Genomic DNA, 21,633 nt, shown 5'->3' on the forward strand with positions numbered 1-21,633 from the left:
AGAGGAAAGAAGAAACAAATATATTTGAGGACAACTGTGTACCAGGCAGTGTGCTAGGCACTTCCTTTACAGCAACCCATGAAGGTTCCTATTTAGGAGAACTTACCATGAGCCAGGCACTACGTTTAGGAATTTTGCATATGTGAGCTCATATCCTCCCTAGAACTCGAGGGAGTATACACTATTATAATACCCATTTCACAGACAGGATCACTGTGGCTCTGAAGTCACACAGCTAGTCTATGACAAAGTCAGAATGGGAACGCGAGTCTTTCTAATGTAGGCTTCGGCCAGCTTATCCCATGTCCTGTTCCAGGCTTGGGTGGGTGTTGGGGCCGGGGATAGAGAAAAGAGGGGTGGGGAGAGCATAGTAATGATGACCAAGAAAAAAAAGGCAGGGCCTGAGCCAGATTCTCTCTATACATGATCTCACTTCATCCTCCTACAGCGATATTACATAGATGCTGTTGTCATCATTATCTTCACCCCGCAAGTGAGGGAACGCAGACCAGGAGAGCTCAGTCACTCTCACTGAGGTTGCACAGCTATAAATCACACGTGTCTGTCCCGAACGCAGGCGTGTCCGCCCCACAGTGCGTGCCCTGCTCCTTACTGCCTGTGGCTCTTGTCTTCTGTCCAGGGGAGATGGAAGAGCTGGAGACCCTGTGGCTCACGGGGATCTGCCACAACGAGAAGAACGAGGTGATGAGCAGCCAGCTGGACGTCGACAACATGGCGGGTGTGTTCTACATGCTGGCGGCCGCCATGGCCCTCAGCCTCATCACCTTCATCTGGGAACACCTCTTCTACTGGAAGCTGCGCTTCTGCTTCACGGGCGTGTGCTCCGACCGGCCGGGCCTGCTCTTCTCCATCAGCAGGGTCAGTACCCCTGGCGGCTACTTCCCTCTGAGGCAGGCAGGTCCAGAAAAGCACAGGGCTTCCAGAGAATCAGTGATTCTTGACTCCTGGGTGGGGGTGTGGTGTCTCCACACCCTCCCCTCACCCATTAACCCTTCTTGGATTTGTCGGAAGGGCACCAGTTTCTGTGTTCATAAGCCAGATGCAAGCTAGAGATGAAGGTGAATAGGTAAGGCAGGCCGGGCATGAGAAAAAGAGCAGAAGTGAAACTAAAAATAGCAGCTGAACCCTGGTGTCAAAGGGAGGGAACAATGGAGAATGTGGAGAACTAAGACACATTGCGTAAAACCCACCACACCCAAAGGGGGCAGTCGTCCTCCACTCCTGCTGAGTATGGTTTTAGCGGAAGGCAGAGCCAGTCTTATCAGGTCTTCCAGTTTTTAAAAGAGAAAGCAGTCATCTGATTATATGTGAAAACTTTCAACTTTTGAATACTAGTAACTAATTCCATTGACAAATAGAAAAACACACGGACCAAACACAGCCAGTCTGTGGCCTCCCTCATGAGCACCCAGATATGCTCTAGGACATTATTAAAATTCCTGTGTAGGATGTTATGATGTTTGCATGCATTCCAACAGATCACGTGTGACAAAACGAAATCTACATGCAAAGCCATGTTGTGTGTGTGAACGCAGCTAACTAACCACAAAAGCGTGTACGATGTAACAGAGCCTGAAGTGAAACACAGGCATGAAGAACCACGAGAAAATGCACACACATCAAACAGGAAACAAAATATACATTCAGCACGACATAAACCACAGCACAGAATACACATGCTGTAGTAAGTGCACTCACGTTCGAGCCACGGAAACCTCACTACGTGCTACACAATATGGCGTGTGTGTGGCCATAAACAGGTACACGTGTCATAATTCATCAATAACGATGACAACTGTGGAAAATGCTTATATTTGTAGGTATATGTATGTCCCTGGCACCATATAAGGAATTTATACTCATCATTTCATTTAACCTACAAACCAATTCTGTGAGGTAGGTTCTGATATTGGCCCAGAATTGGGGAAACTCAAATTTATGAGGTTAGAGGAATTACCCAACACCACACAGCCTTGCTGGAGCCAGGATTTGACTCCAGGTGGTGTGGTAGCAGCCAGAGCCCACACTCTTACACAAGCAACAAACATCAAATACAAGCAACACAAGAGATTTGATACAAATCATACTACACAACGTGTATGTGCACACAACTCATATAATATATATTTTTACTTTTTTTTTTTTTTTTTTTTTTGCGGTACATGGGCCTCTTACCGTTGTGGCCTCTCCCGTTGCGGAGCACAGGCTCCGGACGCGCAGGCTCAGTGGCCATGGCTCACGGGCCCAGCCGCTCCGCGGCATGTGGGATCTTCCCGGACCGGGGCACGAACCCGTGTCCCCTGCATCGGCAGGCGGACTCTCAACCACTGCGCCACCAGGGAAGCCCTATTTTTACTTTTTAAATACAAGCTACTCACTTACTTGCATCACAATAAAAGCACATACGTACATATCGTTCACTTGTCTTCCAACACAGTATAACATTATCTATCCACCTGGCAATCAGTCAATCAGTCATCCATCCATCCATTCATCTATCCATCTGTCCATCTATCCATCCATCTATTTATCTACCTATTTCTTCCGTTTACTCACCTTGGAATTTTTTTACTCTGAAAGAGTTTAACATATTAGGATTTGAAACATGGTGAAAAATATGTGGTTAGAAACATCTAATTTTATATGCTAATGTTCATTGGGAAAATGAAATAATCATCTAAAGAGGAGCTTGTGTATTCTTAGTATTTGGTGGTTTTAAGACATCCAGAAGGTACACATGGGCTTAGCCAGGAGGATTGATTTTCTCCATTCAGTGGCGCTCTAAACTTGAGTTCTATGCAAATACATGTTTCCTAATTAGCTTGATGGCCTCTAAACACACAGATTGCTTAAAATAACAGCATGCATACAGCTAGGTATTAAGCCAACTTTAAGCTAATTCTCTTCACCAGTTACTAAAGGCTTTCCATATCCAAATGATTCTGAGATTGCCATGAGCAAATGCACACTATTGCCTTTACTCGTAAATCCTGCTTGTTTTTGCAAGAGTGTTCCCTCTGTCCGAGATACCATTAAAGAAGCCAAGTTAATAGGATTGTCACTATGAGAAATGGACTAAATCCCTCACTCCCATTCCAAGCATCTTGAGGGACGGGGGTAAAGTGGGGACTAGGCACAGCATTGCTGTGTTGTGCCTGGACAAGCTGGAACTGGAACTTCTGTCTCCCCCTCCCTAGAGGAGAGAGGACCCCATGTCCCATGGGACACAAATGCAAACCTCAGATGCCTGCCCTCCTGGCACGGCCAAGGGTGAAGGTCAGAGTTCACAGAGTCATTTATTTTACATTAGAACCAAGTTTCTCCCACAGCTGTGGCCTTTGTTTATTACGACTTACAGAAACGCGTCCTCTCTTCTGTGGGATGCTCTTAACTTTTGTCTTCTCTCCGCAATGCTGTCCCTTTCATGTTGAAAAAAATATTCACTGTCACCAGTAAAAAAGAACCACCTCGGTTGTCTCCAGAGACGTGAGGAATGGGAGATGTAGCAAAGCCAGAGGCCAGGGAGGTGGAAACCGTGGCATCTTCCCAACGAGCCCAGAGGAGAGCTTGCACAGCTTCTGGCTGACCCACAATGGGGACCCGCAGAATGGAAGTCAGACACTGTCTTAGTGCATTCGGGCTGCTATAACAAAATGCCACAGACTGGGTGCTTCATCCACAATAGAAATGTATTGCTTACAGTTCTGGGGGCTGGAAGTCCGAGATCAGGGTGCCAGCGTGGTCGGGTGAGGACCCTCTTCCAGGCTGCAGATTTCCCCTTGTGTTGAAGGGATGAGGGAGCTCTGTGGGGTCTCTTTTATAAGAGCGCTTATCGCATTCAGGAGGGCTCCTCCCAAAGGCCCCATCTTGGACCTCATGACATAAGCACTTACCTACCACTGATACCATCACCTCTGGGACTAGGCTCTCCGCATATGAATTGGGAGGTGGGGTACACAAACATGCAGACCATAGCAGACACTTTGGGGATCAGGCCCAGGCACCAGGGAACCAAGGAGGACAGTATCGCCCCATTGAGAAAGGGGGCGGGGAGTGGAACAGAGCAAGCTGTCTGGAACGGCACATTGAGTCTTCAATGCTAATTTCATCTGAGCCCATTATAGGGCCGAGAGGGCATCTTATTTCCACAACCCATAAAAGGTAGCCGGAATCTATGAATAATAGAGAGGAGGAAAGAAAGAACTCTGCAAGGAAGAAAGAAACTCCAGCCCAGGGATTTGGCTCCCGAGGTAGGATTTAGGCAACTTATCTAATTAGAAAGCCGCAGTGCTTTCCAGAGCAAACCTCCAGCTTCGATCAAACGGGCGCTGTGTGCTCGTACTAGTGTGAGGAGAGAGAGGTGAGGTGACCAACAGGGAGGGCACATGGGGGATGACTGAGCAGCTCACCCACTAGCATTTGTGGAGCCCCTTCCATGTCAGGTGCTTGCTTGCATTATCAGGTCTTGCCCTTGTACCCACCTTAGAGTGTATGATTCCCATCTTACAGATGTGGAACTTGAGGCCCAAAAACACGTAGTTGCTCAGCCAAGGTCACAGAGCTAAAAAAGGATGGAGCTGGGGCTCATTTCCAGTGGGTTCCAGGTCTCTGGCTCTTCCCATCCTTCTGTAATACACATCCCACCTCCTCACCAGCACATCTGGAAGATGGGTCAACTTAGTTGGTGAACACTTTCATCCAAACCTGGGGTACAGGCACCACGTTGACTCCTTCCCGAAGCTTTGCCAGGCAGATCAGCACCTGGGAACTGCCTTAGCTGTGTTGTGTGAGTCCCAGCGGAAACCAGGGATGAGAAAAAGCAGTCAGCAGCCATCCTCTCTGCTCCTGAAACATAGCGCAGCTATGTGGGCCTCCTGCAAATACAGAGACGACCAGCTCATCTTGGCGGGCGAGAGCACACTGCCCTGATGGCGAAGGGTGGAAGCAAGTTCTCAGAGTCTCTAAAAGGAGGAGGGGAGCTCATTAAAATAAAATTGCAAAGTTAGAAAAAATTTAAAAACTAGTGTTTTTGTAATGCTAGCAACAGGAAAAAAAGGCTATGATCTTGGCTGGTTCAAACGTGTAGGAGACACACTGATTTCCACCCGTAGTAGCAGAATCCCTCTAGGTCACTGTAGGAGATTATTACATTACTCAATTGGACAGGGAAGGCATACGTTAACATAAAAGATTCAAAAGCACGGTGCTATGTGAAATACACAGTGTGTGTGTGATTTTGACGTCCAGCAGCCCTGGAAGCAAAGAGGAGACGCTGCTTCCTGGGAGGGAACAGGGAAGGAGACCGCACAGCATCGAGAAAGAGACTAAAGGTAAGGCTGCAGCAGGTGCAAAGTGCCCGATGCCAGGGCCTTGGCCTCAGGGAGCCTTCACCGTGCAGCCTGGGGTTGAAGGGGGTCAGAGAAAGAGAAGCTCAAGTATACAACTGTAGGCTTTTCTGTTTACTGTTCCTCGACGGAGTGGAGACTGTCTCTAGAAAACTACAAGAAAAACGCAGCAGTGCAAACAGGTTGAGGCTGTCACAGTTCTGTGAGCATCCCTGCAGGTTCAGTGCATCCCCACCATGGGGAATTGATGGAGCCGCTGTAAGAGTCCAGAGTTACCAACCCATAGTCCCCACCAGTTTATGCCAAAGTCAGCAGCAGCTACCGCATCCCTTTTACAAACAAACCCCGTCTTGGGCCGGCTCCCTGTCAGTCTTGGGAGGACCAGGTCAAATCCTGCAGCCTGGACCGAATTGTTCCCTTTAGGTACCGCGGCCAAAATCTGGGGGCAGGAGTGGGGAAGGGAGGAGCACGAATCACAACACCACTGACGCTCTTTTGCCTGTTATTGTAGAATGAATCGAGAGCTCTGCCCCTGAGGTACTTTCAAGGAAAAGTAAACAGTTTTGGTTTTTTGTGGGGTTTTTTTGCGATACGCGGGCCTCTCACTGTTGTGGCCTCTCCCGCTGCGGAGCACAGGCTCTGGACGCACAGGCTCAGCGGCCATGGCTCACGGGACCAGCCGCTCCGCAGCATGTGGGATCTTCCCGGACTGGGGCACGAACCCGTGTCCCCTGCATCGGCAGGCGGACTCTCAACAACTGCACCACCAGGGAAACCCAACAGTTATTTTTAAGACAGGAAGAAGGTGGAGTGGAAAACAAGAGCTGTATGGATGGGGTGCTTATATCTGAGCTACCCCCAAGTCCCTCAGTCATTCAGTTCCCTGGATGGATTTAAATGCAGCATCACCGCGTCATCAGGACTCTCCACTCTTCTTAGTAACTAAAACTCTAACTATGCTCAACAAATTCTCACACAGCCAAAACACAAAGAATATATATATATATTGAGCGTGTAAGTGAAAAGTCCAAGAAGGGAGCTCCAGGGGTTCAAACCATATGATGTTCTTTTATCCCACCATCTACGTCTATTCCTCCAAAAGATGTCTGATTGACCACACATGGGTCTCAGGTCTTCTTCTTCTTTTTGTCGGGGGGGTGGAGCTGGGAGAGACTGTTCCAGAGGTTTTAACTTGAAGTATAATTGGCTTACAATATTGTATATCAGGTGTACTACATAGTGACTCAGTATTTTTATACATTATGAAATAATCACCATAATAACTTTAGTTACCATCTATCACATACAAAGTTATTAGAATATTATTGACTATATTTTCTATACTGTACATTATATTCCCATGACTTATTTATCTTAAAGCTGAAGATTTTACCTCTTAATCCCCTTCACCGGTTTCACCCATCTGTCTAACCCCCTCCCCTTTGGCAACTACCAGTTTGTTCTCTGTTTCTGTTGAATCTGGTTTTGTTTTGTTATGGCTGTTCATTTGTTTTGGTTTTAGATTCCACATATAAGTGAAATCATGTGGCATTTGTCTTTCTCTGTCTGACTGATCTCAGCATAATACCCTCTAGGCCCATCTATGTTGTCACAAATGGCAAGATTTCATTCTTTTTTATGGCTGAGTACTATTCCAGTGTGTGTGTGTCTGTGTGTCTGTGTGTACATACCACATCTTCTTTTCTATTCCTCTATCAATGGACACTTCAGTTGCTTCCATATCTTGGCTACTGTAAATAATGGTGTGATGAACATTGGGGTGCATGTATATTTTTTTAGTGTTTTTATTTCCTTCAGATAAATATTGGGTCTCACGCTTTAATTGATGGCTTCAGTGTAGGGGTAGAAGTAATTCCCCAGAGGAATCAGCGATTGGTGATCCTTGTATGCTGACTCAGTTTGTTTGTCAATAGCTGACTCTCTGGTATCCAAAGTCCAAAGATGATCCTGGGAAACTTTAATAAAAGTAAGGGTTGGTGACTGGGGTGTTGGGAGGGTCAACCAAATCCTTACACACCAGTTTGGAGGTGCTGAGACCCTTAGAGTTCTTTGAGGATTAGTGGATATTTTTTCTCAAACTCTATGTATGACTATTGGCAAAAGTGTCAGATAATCTTGATATCTTGTGCCAGAGCGACAAGATACGCCTGATGCTTTGCCACTGGTCTCATACATTTAAGAAGCATTATCAGGATTCAGATTGGATCTCACTGTTTCTCCAGGACTCCTATAGGAAGGTCATGTCTCACCTTTGCAGGTACAGTTCAGGTGTGAAATGGTTTCATGTCCTTACTGCTGAGGATGGTGTTTTGTGCTCCTCCCCACAGGGCATTTACAGCTGCATTCACGGGGTGCACATTGAAGAAAAGAAGAAGTCTCCAGACTTCAATCTGACCGGATCCCAGAGCAACATGTTAAAACTCCTTCGGTCAGCCAAAAACATTTCCAACTTGTCCAACGTGAACTCCTCAAGAATGGATTCCCCCAAAAGAGCTGCTGACTTCATTCAAAGAGGATCCCTCATCATGGACATGGTTTCAGATAAGGGAAACTTGGTATATTCAGACAACAGGTCCTTTCAGGGGAAAGACAGCATTTTTGGGGACAACATGAATGAACTGCAAACCTTCATGGCCAACAGGCACAAGGATAACCTCAACAACTATGTGTTCCAGGGCCAGCACCCTCTGACTCTCAATGAGTCTAACCCTAACACAGTGGAGGTGGCCGTGAGCACGGAATCCAAAGGGAACTCCAGGCCCCGGCAGCTTTGGAAGAAATCCATGGAATCTCTACGCCAAGATTCGCTGACCCAGAACCCAGTCTCCCAGAGGGATGAGGGAACCGTGGAGAACAGGAGCTACTCCCTAAAGAGTCCTAGGTACCTTCCAGAAGAGGTGGCCCACTCGGACATCTCAGAAACTTCGAGCCGGGCCACGTGCCACCGGGAGCCTGACAACAGTAAGAACCACAAGGCCAAGGACAACTTCAAAAGGTCAGTGGCCTCCAAGTACCCCAAGGACTGCAGCGAGGTCGAGCGCTCCTACCTGAAAACCAAAGCGAGCTCCCCCAGGGACAAGATCTACACCATTGATGGGGAGAGGGAGGCCAGTTTCCACCTCGATCCTCCCCAGTTTGTCGAAAACGTGGCCCTTCCCGAGAACGTGGACTTCTCCAATGTCTACCAGGACCATAGTGACAGTTTCCGCAAGGGGGACTCCACACTGCCCATGAACAGGAGTCCCCTGCACGATGAAGATGGGCTCCCCAACAATGACCAGTATAAACTCTACTCCAAGCACTTCACCTTGAAAGACAAGAGTTCCCCTCACAGCGAGGGCAGCGACCGGTACCGGCAGAACTCCACGCACTGCAGGAGCTGCCTGTCCAACCTGCCCACCTATTCAGGCCACTTCACCATGAGGTCCCCCTTCAAATGCGACTCCTGCCTACGGATGGGGAACCTCTATGACATTGACGAAGACCAGATGCTTCAGGAGACAGGTAACCCAGCTACCCAGGAGGAGGTCTACCAGCAGGACTGGGCACAGAGCAGCGCCCTCCAGTTCCAAAAGAACAAGCTGAGGATTAGCCGGCAGCATTCCTACGATAACATCCTCGACAAACCCAGGGAGTTGGACCTTAGCAGGCCCTCCCGGAGCATAAGCCTCAAGGACAGGGAGCGGCTTCTGGAGGGAAACTTGTACGGGAGTCTCTTTAGTGTCCCCGCCAGCAAACTCTCGGGGAACAAAGGCTCCCTTTTCCCCCAGGGTCTGGAGGTCAGCAAACGGAGCAAGTCTCTCTTGCCAGACCACACCTCCGATAACCCTTTCCTCCACTCCTATGGGGATGACCAACGCTTAGTTATTGGGAGGTGCCCCTCGGACCCTTATAAACACTCGCTGCCATCCCAGGCAGTGAATGACAGCTATCTCCGATCGTCCTTGAGGTCGACGGCATCATACTGTTCCAGGGACAGTAGAGGCCACAGCGATGTGTATATTTCGGAGCATGTTATGCCTTATGCTGCAAATAAGAATAAAATGTACTCTGCCCCCAGGGTTTTAAATTCCTGCAGCAATAGACGCGTGTACAAGAAAATGCCTAGTATTGAATCCGATGTTTAAAACCTTCCATTAATGTTTTATCTATAGGGAAACATAGTTAATGGCCAACGTTCCGGAGGATAAATGTTGGATGTCCAATAGTGCCCTGCAAGAGCAAGAGGATTTAGGAAGGTATTTTTCTGTTGGTTCTTTTGCACATGGCTCCATGCCACAGTCTTCCACTCAAGGAATCTTGTGAGGTGTGTGCTGAGCGTGGCAGATACCAGATAGGTGAGTCCTTAACCAAAAATCAACCCATAAAAGGGCAAGTCTCCTGGACATGCCCGCTAGGTATGCTGGCAATAATGACGCGTTGGATGCCAATGGTGATGTGATGATTTCCTATATTCCAAATTCCATTAAGGCCAGTCCACCATGTAATTTCCTCATCAGAAATGCCTAATGGTTTCTCTAATACAGAGTAAGCAATATGGTATGCCTGTAAATCTGACACAGACAAAACAAGAATGCATCTGCACTGTAGCGGGATTGACACGTGCAAGAGATTAGGAAGTTTGGATTTATAACTGGTCCAGCTTTATTGTTATGCCTTCCATCACAGCCCCGGCCCAACCCCAGAACTCCAGGCTCCCCCAAGGAGTAGCACATCAGTGTGTTTGTGGTCACTCTGCTAGCTTCACTGTAGTCCATTTCCAAGACACATCTGGAGTAAAAGGCCAGAAGGGCCCTCAGGCAGAGAGCTACCGGAATCCCTTTGGATGTCGATTTGTGTATTTCACAGACACTCTCTCACCCTTGGCTTCGATGGTCTTGTTCAGAGCTGCATAAACTCACACATTTGTGTCTTCAATACCGTGTAAGCGTGGATCTTCTGTCTATGACACAGCGGCCGTTGTAGTTTATCCCGAAGACTCCTGTGTACGTAAGTTTGCATTTCCCCCTTCTGGTGATGACTCAGGGTTGTATAGTATCTGTTACCCTTCCCCCGCAAAGTAACCATCACTCGTTCAGTCCCCGAATCACCATGGTGGCGTTTCATTGCGTGTTGCTGTTCCCAGTGTGGTGAATGTGGTGGCATGTGCCAGCAGCCATATGTGTACTGCGATCCTTAAGAACTAAAAGGCCATCCGTCTGCTGAAGGCCAGCATGGCTGTAGGGTTATCTTCCTTCACGTCCTGAAATTCAGCTGGACACTCGTCTCCAGCCCCACTTCCTTAAATCAAAAGCCTTCAAAACATGAGAGACACTCATGCATCTACCCTGAGCAGCCTCCAAATTGTGGATAAACTTCAGTGGGACAAGTGATTTCTCTCTTCTGAAATAGTCACTGTATTGGAGGCAAACTGCCTCACTAGCACCAACGGGAGATGAAAAATTCCTCGAAGCATTTGTCATTCCCGAGCCACCTCCATTCTCACTCTACTCAAACCTGTGCATAAATGATATGAGATGATACTCATTTTGTAAACCTTGGGGGAAGGGTAGGGACTCTTTATGCGTGAGAAGCTCTTAGCACAGTGCCTGGTACATGCAGTGTGGCCCCCCAGAATTAAGGCAGTTGTTATGATACTTCATCAGACAAGAATTTTCTAGTTTAAAAATTAAATATGATGAAACCCACAGCCATATTAATTGAACACTTTATATCGTTCTAATCCAATAATTGTGTGTTTTAAATACATGAATATCCCTGAAAAGCTTGGGCTAAGTAGCCACCCATTTTGCAGGGCACCTGGGTCTGTTGTGGTGTCATGTTACAGAAGCCCTAGGCTAATGTAAACGAGCCTGACCACTTCCTGGTTTCCTCCTGCGTTTTGCTCGGGTTCCCAGAGGAGGGGACAGAATGGCAGGTTGAAAAGTTATCCTGTTTCTTTTAGTCATGCTGTGTTCTGTTTCGTAGGCAATGCTTTCCCATGAGTGGGCAGGTGCCAGGAATAATTCTCTTAGAGCTTGAGGATTCACTGAGTGGCTCCCTCTTTGAGAAAGTGCACCTGACCTACAATATTCCTCTAATGATGAAAAGTGGTTGCGGTAAAGTTCAGGGTCAGTGGTAGAGAGGCAGAGGGAGGCAGTGGGTGAGAAAGTCTTTGAGGTCGAGAGGCAGAAGGGGCCAACCAGGTGCTGAGGAGGAGCGCGCTTGCATGTTGCATTTTATTTCTTGGATGTTCCACCTTTACTGCCTCAAGAGAATGGAGAAGCCTAGATTGAAAGACCCGGAATAGTCCCCCCAATTTCTAATCTTAGACACACCTGTGACCATATCATTTTTTAGAATTTACTGCCTTTGCCCTTCCACTTCATTCTAGACCTGTACAGCCCCAGCCAGGATCACCTCCATTTCCTCACAAGACTGGCATGTCTTGACATGAAATGAATTGAAAAGTCTCCCCAGAATACAGAAGAGCGGTACATCGCCAGCCTAAAGAGGCTGTGTGTCTTCCTCCAGTGTCCTCCAAACCAGGGAGCTGCCAAATATGGCAGAGATCTCCAGGGAGGGTGAGAATTACACTTGGAATGACCCCATAGACCAAAAACCCTTCTTCTAATACCAGCATTCGTTCTGCTATGAACCCCATGCCTCCCTGGGTATAGAGACTAAAAACATGGCTTTGGGAAGAACCGACAGTAATGTAGTGAAAAAAAGTATACACTTCCTTTAATGCCTAAAGTGTTTTAAAAAAAATAACTAGGATTGGATGCTATGTAATAAATACCATTTCCTTCCTCCACAAATTCACTGACTCTTAATAGTGATGATCCCAAACTTCAGACAATCGACCGTTGATGAGACGGTCACTTTCCAAGTGAAAGGTAGTGATGTTGAGCTATTCAGAGGTAATCCAAGTCATTTCAGTTCTTTGGAGAAAGAGTAGCAGGAATATAACATCCAACAGTAAATCACACCTACAGTACAGGAGGCGAGAAGAATTACATAGGAGGCCCTGAACTATGGGTTCGTTACAGAGGGTTCCTCTGACACGTCTAGGCTCTGAGTCCTTAGATTTGTTGATGCCAAGGATCCAGAATCTCTGAACCCAAATGTGTGCCGGAGTTTCCTCTGACTCAAGTCGGAACCGGCATCCGTAATATTGCATTAACTCCAAATGGTTTTCTCCCCTTGAGAAGGACCCAACTAGTCCTCAGATAGGTAACAGTATGCACATGCAACCAACTTAAAATATTCTGTGTATGAGGAGAGTCTTCTAGGATGCGAATTCTACTCTGGGAAACCTTTGGGTTTTTGGAAAATTGTTTCCATTATCCTTACACCTGCAAGTTCTTAGGCCACCTCTAGTTTTAATGCTCTGAGAGGGCAGGTCACCAGTGGGTCTACTTTTCTGCCAGTGAGGCTTCCGTGAGAGGTGCAGGATTATAATCACCCTACTCATTAGTCTGTGTCCTTTGCAAATCTCACTGCATTTTTGTAGCCAGCACTGTCTCATGGCTTATAGCCGGTTTTCTCTTCCCTGTTTCATAAGGTGCCTGAGAAGTGTTCATACATAGGTTCTCTGATGAAAGCATTAAAATTCACCCATTGCAGCAAAATCAGTCAAATCAATTCACGCCTATTTTCAGGGGAGAAAAAAGAAAATTACACCTTGTTTACAAATGAAATAGTTTCACTTAAATGGGACTCTAGCCAAGGCAGTTAATTAGTCGAAGGATCCACGGCGGCCACGCAGTCGTACATTGTTTATTCTATTTGATATGTGTACCGCTGATGTGCAGTGGTAATATTCTGCATCTGCATATGGCTACCACTGATGTGTGTTTAATATTCTGCATCCTTCTCAGGAAATGACAAATGCCCCGAATTCTTTGCAGATGGAATTGCTAATGAAAAAGAAAAAAAGTTGGTGTTAGTTAAATGGTGATTAAAAATTTATCTCCTTCAAACTTAAAAAGTGCAGCCTTAATAATCAGTTGTCATATAAATAAATAGCTTGCACTGAAATCCCTTGCGGTTTAAGACCTAAATAAATACTAAGTTGAGAAACCTAAATATCTTTCAGAAGAGCTGAATATATTCATTAACTTTATGCAAACCCTGTACTGTTTCTTTGTGCGTAACTGTTGTGTATGAATTCTTAAAAGGGGGACATGAGTTGTTTCTGAAATAGAGCCTGTTTGTATTAAGCACAGCTAGAGTAGACATAATTGGACTTCAAGGGAAAGACCCACACCAACAAAAACCAAAACTGAATAGGTGAAAGCTGAACTCAGTGGTTGGTATTTAATACGACTTAAAGGCAATTTTCATTTGAAAAGCAGTGTTTATTTTCACTTGAGATAAAACTAGACCTTTCTGGTTACCCAATCTTCTCTTGGTAAACAGGGTTGCAAGTGCTTAATGAGAGGTTACGTGGGGTCTGTACTTGAAAAGTTCTCCCAATATGCAGTTGCCCTTTTCCATTCAATCCCTTTACATTATTCTTTGTTCATATCTTATTGTATCAGAGGAGGTCAGCTTGCCACTTGGTAGAGATCAGAGATGATCAAATGCACTTATCCTGTGAATATAAATGCTCATGTACACATGTATATAATATACATGCTTGGTTACTACAATTCACAAGTAAGTGTATTATCCAAATAAAATTGTATATAATGTAAAGTTTATGTTAAAATTTAAATGGTGATAATGATATTAACACATGGAAAACCCATTCTGGTTATTGATGGGATGATATTTATGTAAAGAGGGCACTGTTTTTCTAAAAAAAATTATCTCAGTTCTAGGGAGGATAATGGAGCCCAAGTGGGATTTGGGTGTTGGAGTTCTTGGCCCCTTATTAAAAATATATATATCTGGGGTTAGGGGTGTGGGATGTATTCTGCTCACTTTTGCAGTGCTGATACGGACATGTATGTGATTTCTGTAAACCCATCAAAGGGCGTATTTCCTGTTTAAACTCCTCCTCTTCCCCCGCCCACACTCTTTCTGTGCCCGGAAGTACTCAGTATAGTATCAGCTAAAGGTGCCTGCCCAGAAGGGTCTTAGAAAGCCAGAACTTATAGAACTACACCAAGGTTTGGCGGGAGGGGAAGGGAGATGGGAAAATTAAGAGAAAATGAAATTCCAAAGGGGCGGTAGTCATCTGTATAAGATTGTCAGGTTGTCAGGTCTAGAACCCGAGACTTCCTGGTCCAGTTCCTAGCTTGGTCCCCCTTTCCAGGCTAACTCGTTCCTAGGTTTCTCACAGGAGTGCTCCCCTGAGTACCTCTGGGATCAGAGCCAGAGAACCTAAGAGAACTGACCTGGCTATCTTTGCCTTTTGCCTTATACAGACCCACGCATCCCTCTCTGAATGTGGTTTTCCTTTAAGCTCCCCAAAACCTCCTGCTTCAGAGTCCTGGAGAAGAGAAACTTTTTTTCAGGGACCTACCTGTTCCCTGGGAAGAGTTGATAAGGGATATAGTTTAAAACCTCAAACCAAAGTTGAAAGCTGGCAGTGATCACTGCGATAATATTGTTATATTTCTCATGAGCCAGGGATGAACATAGGACACTGATTAGCTGATGGAGCCTGACTGAGTATCCACTCTCCTTTTAAGGACAATTTGGGATTGGGGAGCTGCAAAGGGAATAGAAAGTACAGTCTCTTCCCATAAGTAGTGTATGGTCTAGAACTTCAGTTCCCTAATGCAAAAGATAGCTGAGGACCCATGAAATGCAAACATAGACTACATGAAAAAACTGGAAATGATAAATAAAGTTTTTGTCAGGAGATAATAATTTATCTGATTCCATGCTCAAACAAACAAACTGACAGACAATCCCTTCCCTAGGCTCACTCCCAAGTAACTTTAGAGAATCTAGTTGTTGTTCCTGGAGATGCCCTTGATCATTTCAACCTTCAAAGATAGTACTTAGGGAACCCAGGAGCATCTGATCAGGTGAACAAACTTGCCCTTCTCGGGTTTTACACAGGCAGCCTTGGATCTGGTTCCATTCAGTTCTCCAACCGTTGCCAAATCATGCCTCCTCCCAGCCCTGCTTTGTGACCTGTGCTTTAAGAAAAGGTTGTGGAAAAAAATCCTCAAAGGATTGGGAAATAGACCATGATGTAAAAAGACTATTTTCTGAAACCTTTTTTTGTTTGGTTTCGTTTTTGACTTGTGAAGAATACTTTGGGTAGTTCAGGGTATAAATGTATCAGGGAGGGAAGTAGAGAGAATTCCTGTTGAGTCCCAAGTGCCTCGTGTTGTGGCTGGCAAAAGAGAACACATCAGGTGCCTGGAGAGAAGATGGGACAAGGAGATGGCAAAAGGGGTCAAGGTGTGTTTCAGCAAGATGGTGGGGTGGAAAGGGAGCTTATTTTTTCTCTGTCCATCCTATTCTGTACGTTACTGGAACGTTGGATTATCTGTTCATCCCAAGGACACACCTTGGTTCAGCACCTGAATTTGGAAATATCAAAATATATCTACATTGAGTGTAGACTGTATTCTAGGCGTGTCCTAGAATGCAATCCTCAAAATAACCTTAGGATGTTAAGTATGATTGCTCCCACTTTACAGATAAGGAAACAGGCTCAGATTGGTTTCAGCCTCATCAGCCACAGAATCCGCTAATAAATCTGTAATATTAGGCATAGTCTCAAAGTGCCTGATCTCCTCCAGGGAGGTCAGAATAGAAGTCAGGAAAAGAGATATTCTGTTTTGAGGTCCCTGGGGCTATTGCTTGAGTTTCAGCCTCTGTGGTGAGGAAGTCGGTTGGTGTCCTACCCCTCGTCGTCTGGTTTGGGGTGTGTTGAAAACTCCCGGGACCCCACCTCTGTTCATGGTCCCTTCTGAGACTTGAATGCTGTATGTGTCTCTCCCCTGAATGCTTGCACTCAGCACTTACTTTTTTTGGTTCCTGGGGAGTTATTTTCTCTACTTAGCATGTGCCTAATCTTAAATATCCCCTTCCTAATATCTCTTCTCTTTCTTAGTAGATATCAGGGATAATTCCATTAAACATATGCAAACAATATGCTCTCACATATGTGCGGTTGCACACACACACACACACCACACACACACACACACACACACTGCCTTGTGGCCCCCATTAACGCTCTCCTAAACATTGTGGCCCATTTTCAGAAAGGGCATGCTCTTTGCACCCTTCTGTTGCTTGTCTTTGCCAAGCAGACAGAATGAGGTTCAGAGGTGTGACAGGGAATTGAAAATAAAGTTTTTGCATAAATGATCAAGAGTTTGGTAATCAGTATGACTGAGGGGCAGCTATTAAGATTTTTTTTCCCTTCTTAGTCTGTTCTATTTTTTTCAAATTGTCTTAGAGATACTTTCCTGGTCATTGACATCAAGATAACTGTTGCACCACTGAATGCTTGTTTGGTTTATCTCATTAAAGAATGTCCAATTGGAATATTTCCACCAGGCTCTCTAGGAGTCTAAAATGATGTAGTGTGTAATACACTGTGTACGCGATGACCCTGAGGCAATGACGCATTCCTTCTTGAACCCCCGCTCCCATGTTCTAAGCCACGCCTCTCTCTCCTGGCATTTTATTTACTGTGAGGTGGGACACATTAGGACCATTTTATAGATGAGGAAACTGAGCGGGGTTTGAAGGAATGTTTCCCGGAGAGGTTCTGTGATTCCACCCCCTCTGGGGGTCCTTTAACCTAATGTAAGGTCGTCCTGGTCCCTGAGAAATGCTCTAGCCCTTTATATCTTTCAAGCTGGCAGTAAAGTCTCTTAAGACAGAAAGGTTATTATTATTTCATAGCTATTTTGAGATCCTGTTGGGTCTACAAGTGCATGACAACATTCTCCCAGGGACGCTGAGCTTTGCAGAAACTGGAACACTCAAAAGAACAATTTGGCCAGTGGTTCTCTCTTCACTGCGGCCGTATTTCAAAGCACACAACTCTCCAGGGAGCAGGGACCAACCTGTTGAAAATGGAGTCATTTCTCAGATTAACCTCCTCCAAAAAAGTGTCATCAGTACATAGAGACAAACAAGACCAAACAGATTATCACTCATAAATCCCTCTTATCTACTACATTTGTGAAACAATGAGTTTGCGTTTTTGCAATTCTGAGAACATTCCTCATTAGCAGTAGCCCTGGGTCATAACCTCTTCCAGTTAATTCTCTCTCACACCTTTGGGAAGGATTTAAGATGAGCCTTCAAAAGGATATTAATATAACAAGTAGCCAATACCACAGCTGCCTTTTAAATTAATAAGGTTAATTGTTCTCTAGCAAACATAAGTTTGTCTTTGACATTTTAAATGCTTCTCATTGATCGGACATTTTGCTGTTTCAAGCTTTTAAAGGGCTCAAATCAAAGACTATTGATAGCTGAGCAAATAGTGAAGGTCCAGAAATATAAAAACATTGTCAATTTTTCCATGAAGAACAATCATAGGCTTTTGAATTAGACCGAGGTTTTTACATTAGCCGTCTAAGACTTATTGAATTATTTCTATTCTCAGTTAAGCTAATTCAAACAAATGAACAGTATTGACTTTTCAAATCTTTTTTTTTTTTAATCTTTAGTTTATAAGGTTTGTAGACACAGCTCTGAGGCCATGACCATTAAGTAAATGTTCCAGGGTAGAAACTAAAGGTTCAGATGACTATTTGGGGTCAAATTCAGGTGATCATCTTTGAAAATCCTGATGGATTTGGGAAGATGAAAGTGGCACTTGTAACATTTATGTTTCTCAAATTTTTCCCCGGGAAAGGATGTCAATTATTTATTTTTTTTCAAATAAGAAATTAGGTCAAGAGTAACATTTTCATAGAAAATTCAGTAAGCTACTCAATACAACTAATTACATGGCTAGATATGGCTCAGATGCCTTCCAAGCCTGAGGGTCCCAAAGTATTTCTTTAACAGTTGTTTTTAACTATGAATCTTAATCTTGTTCACTCCCTTGCTAAAACAAATTTAAAAGCGTATACTTTCCAGATTATGTAGTCAGGATAATTCAATGTAGTATATCACAATAGAATGTGCGTATGTTTATGTATAGTCTATATATTTCAAGCTGAATATTCAGAAAGAATTAGGTGAGTTAATTGGTGGCTTGAAAAAGAAGCAGATCATAAACATCGTAAATAATGGCCTTCTCACCCAGAAAAAGAGGGTAAACTGTCCGTCTTTCACTCGTGTTATAAGACTCGTTGCATAATAATACACAAGCTGGTCATTACTCACAAGAAAGGAATTGAATTAAGCAGCTTGAAAGGTCCGTGTCTGAGTTCATTTTTAACCCAACATGGATGGGTTTGAAGTCCTTGTGCAGAGGGTTTCCATTCACAGCTACATTCAAACAGTCTAAAACCCACATCAGAACTGGCTCGATCTCTTGTATGGAGGAGCCCCAAGCAAGCTGTGTTCTCTACTCAGTGGTTTTCATCTGGGAATAAGATGTTCACTTACCAACCGTAACAGTTTATACCTGTCATGTTTTAATCCACTGCATGAGGAAGTGCTAATAAGTGTATTAAATATTTCCAAGCATAGCTACAAAATTATACGTTTGCTTAACACCTTTCTATGATAGAGGAAGTATATACTATGGTTGTCTCCTTGTAGTACGTCTTTTATTTTTGTTCAGCGTGTTATCAGCTGTCTTAAGGAATGGGGTTTGAAATATGTGTGCAAACTGATATGTACATAACTCCCGAGGCAACAAAAGTGCCCAGTCATATCGTGTAAAAATGTAAATACAGGAGAATTTCATTTTTCTAATAAAGATAATTTCTGCCAATTGATATGAAAATGAGAAATGGAGTTGTGGTCTTTGTTGTTGCTGCTGCGGTTGAGGGCGTCACTAACGTTTCGGGCGGGCTTAGTGTTTGTACAAAGGGGAAAATCACTTATTTCCTCCTTTGTGCAATGGAGGAGTGGAGGGGGGAGCATGGAATCGGGAAGAATACAGGACTTGGCTTCAGGGTTTTACTGGCAAGATTTGCCACTGTCCCTAACCTAGATCGCATCTTCCTGTGCAGTTCCCACACTTGCAGCACTGACTCTGATAACGTTGGACTTCACCGAGCCCTGTGACTTATGTTTCTGGAAAAGAGTGCTGGTTAAAGACCTCCTCTCCTTTTGTATCCCAGGCAACAGCTGACTGCAAAGGACCACCCTTCTCCATATGACTTCGATATGACCCATGGGTGCCCCCCTTCTCCATGCCAAGGCCAGACACAGAGCCTCCAAATCCCCAATCCTTGCCTCATAAACGATTAGCGGACATTCTTGTTCTCACTGATCAATTGGAGCAAAATGCTTGTTGAGCAGCCAGAGCCAGCTCACAGCCTCCTCCTGGGAATAGGCGGGGCTCAGACCTTTGGGTCTGCTACTATCCAATCCCACCACTCCCGTTCATCTCACATCCCCACACCCTGTTCTGTCCAGTTTTGTTTACTCCCTCCTATAAAAGAAGCGCTCCTTTTACCTAACTCGTGAGGCGCCTGCAGAGCTTATAGTCGGAGCATTCCCCCTATTCCAATAGTCCTCCTCCCCCTGTTGCAATAGTCCCTTTCTCCTCCTTGCAATAATTTTTCTATAATCGAGTCCCTCCTTACTAAATCTAGATTTAATTTTCATGTGATAACTCCCATCCCTAGATCAAATGACATTTCTAAAAAATCTGACCTTGTTCACTCTACCTCTCCTTTACTTAAAATCTTCAGCTTAAAACAAATGACCCAAAGGGAAAGCCCGGATTCCATAGCCCGGCACACAAAGTCTTCCAATCCCCACAAACCCCTTCCTACCACGTGCCGTATGCACCTAACGTCTCTCTGCTCCTCTCCAAAGACACTGAGCTCTCGGGGTTCCATGCCTTCACTCATGCTATTCTTCCTTCCTGGAATGCTGGTCTCCTCCACGTCTCCTCGCCAACTCTTGATCCTCCTTCAAGTTGTATCTTCAATAGAAGCCTCTTCGTAGTCTTTCCAAGCTCTCTCCCAGCAGCAGAGTTAACACTTGACTTCTCCGTGAGCCAGCCCCTTGCACACCCATCTCTCACATGATTTAGCACCCTTTACTAAACTTTTTAGTGTGTGCTATCTCTCTTTAGAATGTGAGCTTTTCCAGGGCTTTTCATATCCAGATGAAAATATATAATTTTTCATCTTTGAATCCTAGCACCCAGCCCAGCATCTAACAAAGAGTGGGCATTTTTGGATGGATAGGAGAATAGCTAATTGGAAGATTGGGTGGCTGTTGGGTGGGTGAGTGGCTGGATGGGCATGTAGATGGAGTGCCTTGGAATCTGTTCTTGGTTTACTTCACTCTCTATCTTATCTACTGTTTTTTACCCAGACCTTTGACTATAAACGCCACCGATTACTCCTACGTTTTTATATTTGGGTCCGACCTCCCCTATAAATTCTAGACTCACATATCCATATCTATATTAGTAACTCCACCTAGAGATCTGAAAGACATTCAGATCCCAAAATATCTTAAAAGGTATATTGGGCCATCCCCCAGCCCCAGTAGAAATCTTATCCTCCCCCAGAGTTCCCCAACTCAGGAACTGGCACTGCTACTGAGCTGATTTCTCAGGCTAAATACCTTCTGGTCATCGTTCAGTCTTCTTCCCGACCCCGCCCCACCCCTTACATTCAATCCATCCACCAGCTCTGTCTGCATGACCTTTAAAATACATTAAGAATCCATCTGCTTCTCATCACTTCTACCACCGTCACCCAGATCATCACCTCCCATTTATACAAACGCAACTGCTTTCTAACCCATCCACCTGCTTCTTCTCTGGCCTCCATGTCTCCATTCTCCATACAGAAGTCAGGATAATCTTTTTTTTTTTTAACATTTTTATTAGAGTGCTTTACACTGCTTTACAGTGTTGTGTTATTTTCTGCTGTATAACAAAGTGAATCAACTATATGTATACATATATCCCCATATCCTCTCCCTCTTGCATCTCCCTCCCACCCTCCCTACCCCACCCCTCTAGGTGGTCACAAAGCACTGAGCTGATCTCCCTGTGCTATGCGGCTGCTTCCCACTAGCTAGCTATTTTACATTTGGTAGTGTATATATGTCCATGCCACTCTCTCACTTCGTCCCAGCTTACCCTTCCCCCTCCCCGTGTCCTCAAGTCCATTCTCTGTGTCTTTATTTAAAGTCTTTAATAAAGTCTGTGTCTATTCCTGTCTTGTCCCTAGGTTCTTCAGAA

The 21,633-nt window shown here is 44.9% G+C and overlaps 1 protein-coding gene across 2 annotated transcripts in view; it reads left to right on the forward strand.

The window, feature by feature from the left end:
* The window catches only part of GRIN2A (glutamate ionotropic receptor NMDA type subunit 2A), a 375,899-nt gene extending 356,689 nt beyond the window's left edge, over positions 1–19,210 (forward strand). Inside the window, exons 13-15 of one of the 2 annotated variants that reach the window (XM_060284168.1) lie at positions 641–879; positions 7,715–8,891; positions 9,542–19,210. In XM_060284168.1, coding sequence (XP_060140151.1) covers positions 641–879; positions 7,715–8,891; positions 9,542–9,555 — 1,430 coding nt within the window. In that variant the 3' untranslated portion in view covers positions 9,556–19,210. Of the gene's footprint in view, positions 1–640; positions 880–7,714 lie in introns of both variants that reach the window. The other variant, XM_030883795.2, reaches the window with a different exon arrangement.
* Positions 19,211–21,633: the final 2,423 nt, after the last annotated feature.

The sequence above is a fragment of the Globicephala melas genome, chromosome 15 (genome assembly GCF_963455315.2).
Source record: "Globicephala melas chromosome 15, mGloMel1.2, whole genome shotgun sequence".
Lineage (NCBI taxonomy): Eukaryota > Metazoa > Chordata > Mammalia > Artiodactyla > Delphinidae > Globicephala > Globicephala melas.